This window comes from Galeopterus variegatus, unplaced genomic scaffold (genome assembly GCF_000696425.1).
Source record: "Galeopterus variegatus unplaced genomic scaffold, G_variegatus-3.0.2 Scaffold295, whole genome shotgun sequence".
NCBI classification, from domain to species: domain Eukaryota; kingdom Metazoa; phylum Chordata; class Mammalia; order Dermoptera; family Cynocephalidae; genus Galeopterus; species Galeopterus variegatus.
This window is the reverse complement of record NW_007726406.1, coordinates 670,650-672,723: the sequence shown is the minus strand read 5'-3', so window position 1 is coordinate 672,723 and position 2,074 is coordinate 670,650. Positions and strand designations below refer to the sequence as shown.

General features: G+C 44.7%; 1 protein-coding gene across 1 annotated transcript in view; it reads right to left on the bottom strand.

Moving 5' to 3' along the window:
- Positions 1–2,074, bottom strand: part of GLB1L3 (galactosidase, beta 1-like 3) — a 43,742-nt gene that overhangs the window by 8,438 nt on the left and 33,230 nt on the right. The window contains 1 exon segment of the mRNA XM_008567139.1: positions 1,592–1,656. Within this exon segment, the coding sequence (XP_008565361.1) occupies positions 1,592–1,656 (65 nt within the window).

The window sequence follows — 2,074 nt, the reverse complement described above, 5'->3', positions numbered from 1 at the left end:
CCAGAAAATGGGCCCTTGCCAGATACCAAGTCTGCCAGCACCTTGATCATGGACTTCCAGTGTCCAGAACTGTGAGGAATAAATGACTGTTGTTTATGAGCCACTCAGTTTATGGCGTTTTGTGGTAGCTGCCCGAACTGGCTAAGACTGACCGACTCTTACCTTAGAAAGGACTTTTTATTTTAGCTTCTTTAGCATTTCACTTCTCATATCACATAGGCACTGCCATCTCTAAATACAGGACCAGGCACAGGCACTTTGCAGCCACCTGCATCATTGTGTGATGAGGAATTCACTGACACACAAGGCAGTCCCTTTCATTTTGGGAGAGTTCAGATTGTTAGAAATTAAAACTTTTATAATGAGTCGATATATGTTTTCTTACTAGTTTTTACTATCTGAAATTAATTCTGATCTCTTATACTAAAACAATTTCCCTTTCACATGAAAATATTCCAAAGTTTTGAAGATGCCCACAAATGAGTCCTATCTTCAGTGTGAGACTTACTCCCAGTTTATCTTTACGTAAGCACCAAACCGTAGTTCCTGGAAGTATTCCACTGTATTATAATACCTTCTAAGACATGATGGATGAGCAGAAAAACAAAAAATATGTACTTCAAATGTGTTCTTACCAGTATGGAGAAATGTGATAATGTCATTTCTATCAATAAAACCCAAGTTTTCAAAGCTACTGGCAGGAGTGTTGCAGGTCTGATTCAGGTGGAGCAGGTGGTCAACTAACTTCCAAACCTCTTTCACACGAAGCACTATCAATCTGGACCTGTTCCTTCTGCAATGTGACCCTCTAGCTTTACTGCTGTTGCTTTGTTGGTAATTTTAACTCAGGGACCGTACAATTGCTCCCTGCTGATTTCAGCCAGCTGAGACACAGAAGACCCCACCCCACCCCAGCATTCTCTCATCTGGACCACCCATAAGCACAACTTCTCTATCTCTTCTCAGGAGAGTATCAGTAAGAACAAAGGCAGCAACAGAGCCCCATGTGCAGTGAACACACTTAATTGTGGCCTCTACAAGATCACAGACCACATCTGTCTGATCGCTAATACACACTCAGAGCCTAGGGCCAAACGTGTCTCCAGGTAAACACTCTAAAGAAGTGCACATTCTCACCAAAATTTGAAACCTCTGACCTCTACTTTTAGTTCCCCTTAACTATGCAAGATCTACCTTGTCCAGTTTGGAGAGGATTCTCTTTGATAAAAACACGAAGACAAAACAGGGGCTCAAAAGCTCTGCTTTCTCACTATATTCAGTTAATATTGTGACATCTGCCCCAAGAATTGTGTTTCTCTGATGTTCTTTTCTCTCTTGATCAAGTATAAGACACCCATTGGAAACAAGCGACAATGACCTCTCCAAAGCCAAGGGCTACGGGCCACATACCGTGGGTGTGTGAACTGGATTTAGTTGAACCTAAACCCACCTAGAACAGGCACAACAGATCCTACTAACTGAGCTAATCGCTGCTGAGAATTTCCCCAACAAATGAGCTACAAAGTCTGTAGCAAGAATGGGCAAAGTCTGGGCAAGAATCCAAATGTCTCCACCTCTGAAATATCCTTACCTGAACTGAAGAGAGCTCTTGGTAAGTTTCTTTCTTTATACTCTTCATGTGGACAGTGGCCAGCACTGTGGGAGAAGGAGAAACCGCATGAGGCCCTGCTACAACCTCTACAGGGCAGGGGTGGGTGGACTCCCAGAGCCGGGTTGGAGAGCTGCAGCTCCACACACCTCACAGACTTCTGCCACCAACAGTCACAGCTGGTGGCGACACCCGCATCCAAATGTGCAAGACACAAGGGGCTTTCAAGTACGAGGGCACTTCAAAAGGTTTGTGGAAAAACAGAATTAAAAGATAATACAAATCTTTCTGTGAACTTTCTGAAGACCACGCGTACGTCCCTTCATGCAGCATTTACAACAAATGGCCCAGAGTAGTAAGAAGGGTAGTTAAGGGCCGGCCTGGTGGCACACTGGAGAGTGCGGCACTTGGGAGCGTGGCGGCGCTCCCACCGAGGGTTCGGATCCCATGTGGAGACCGGTTCCT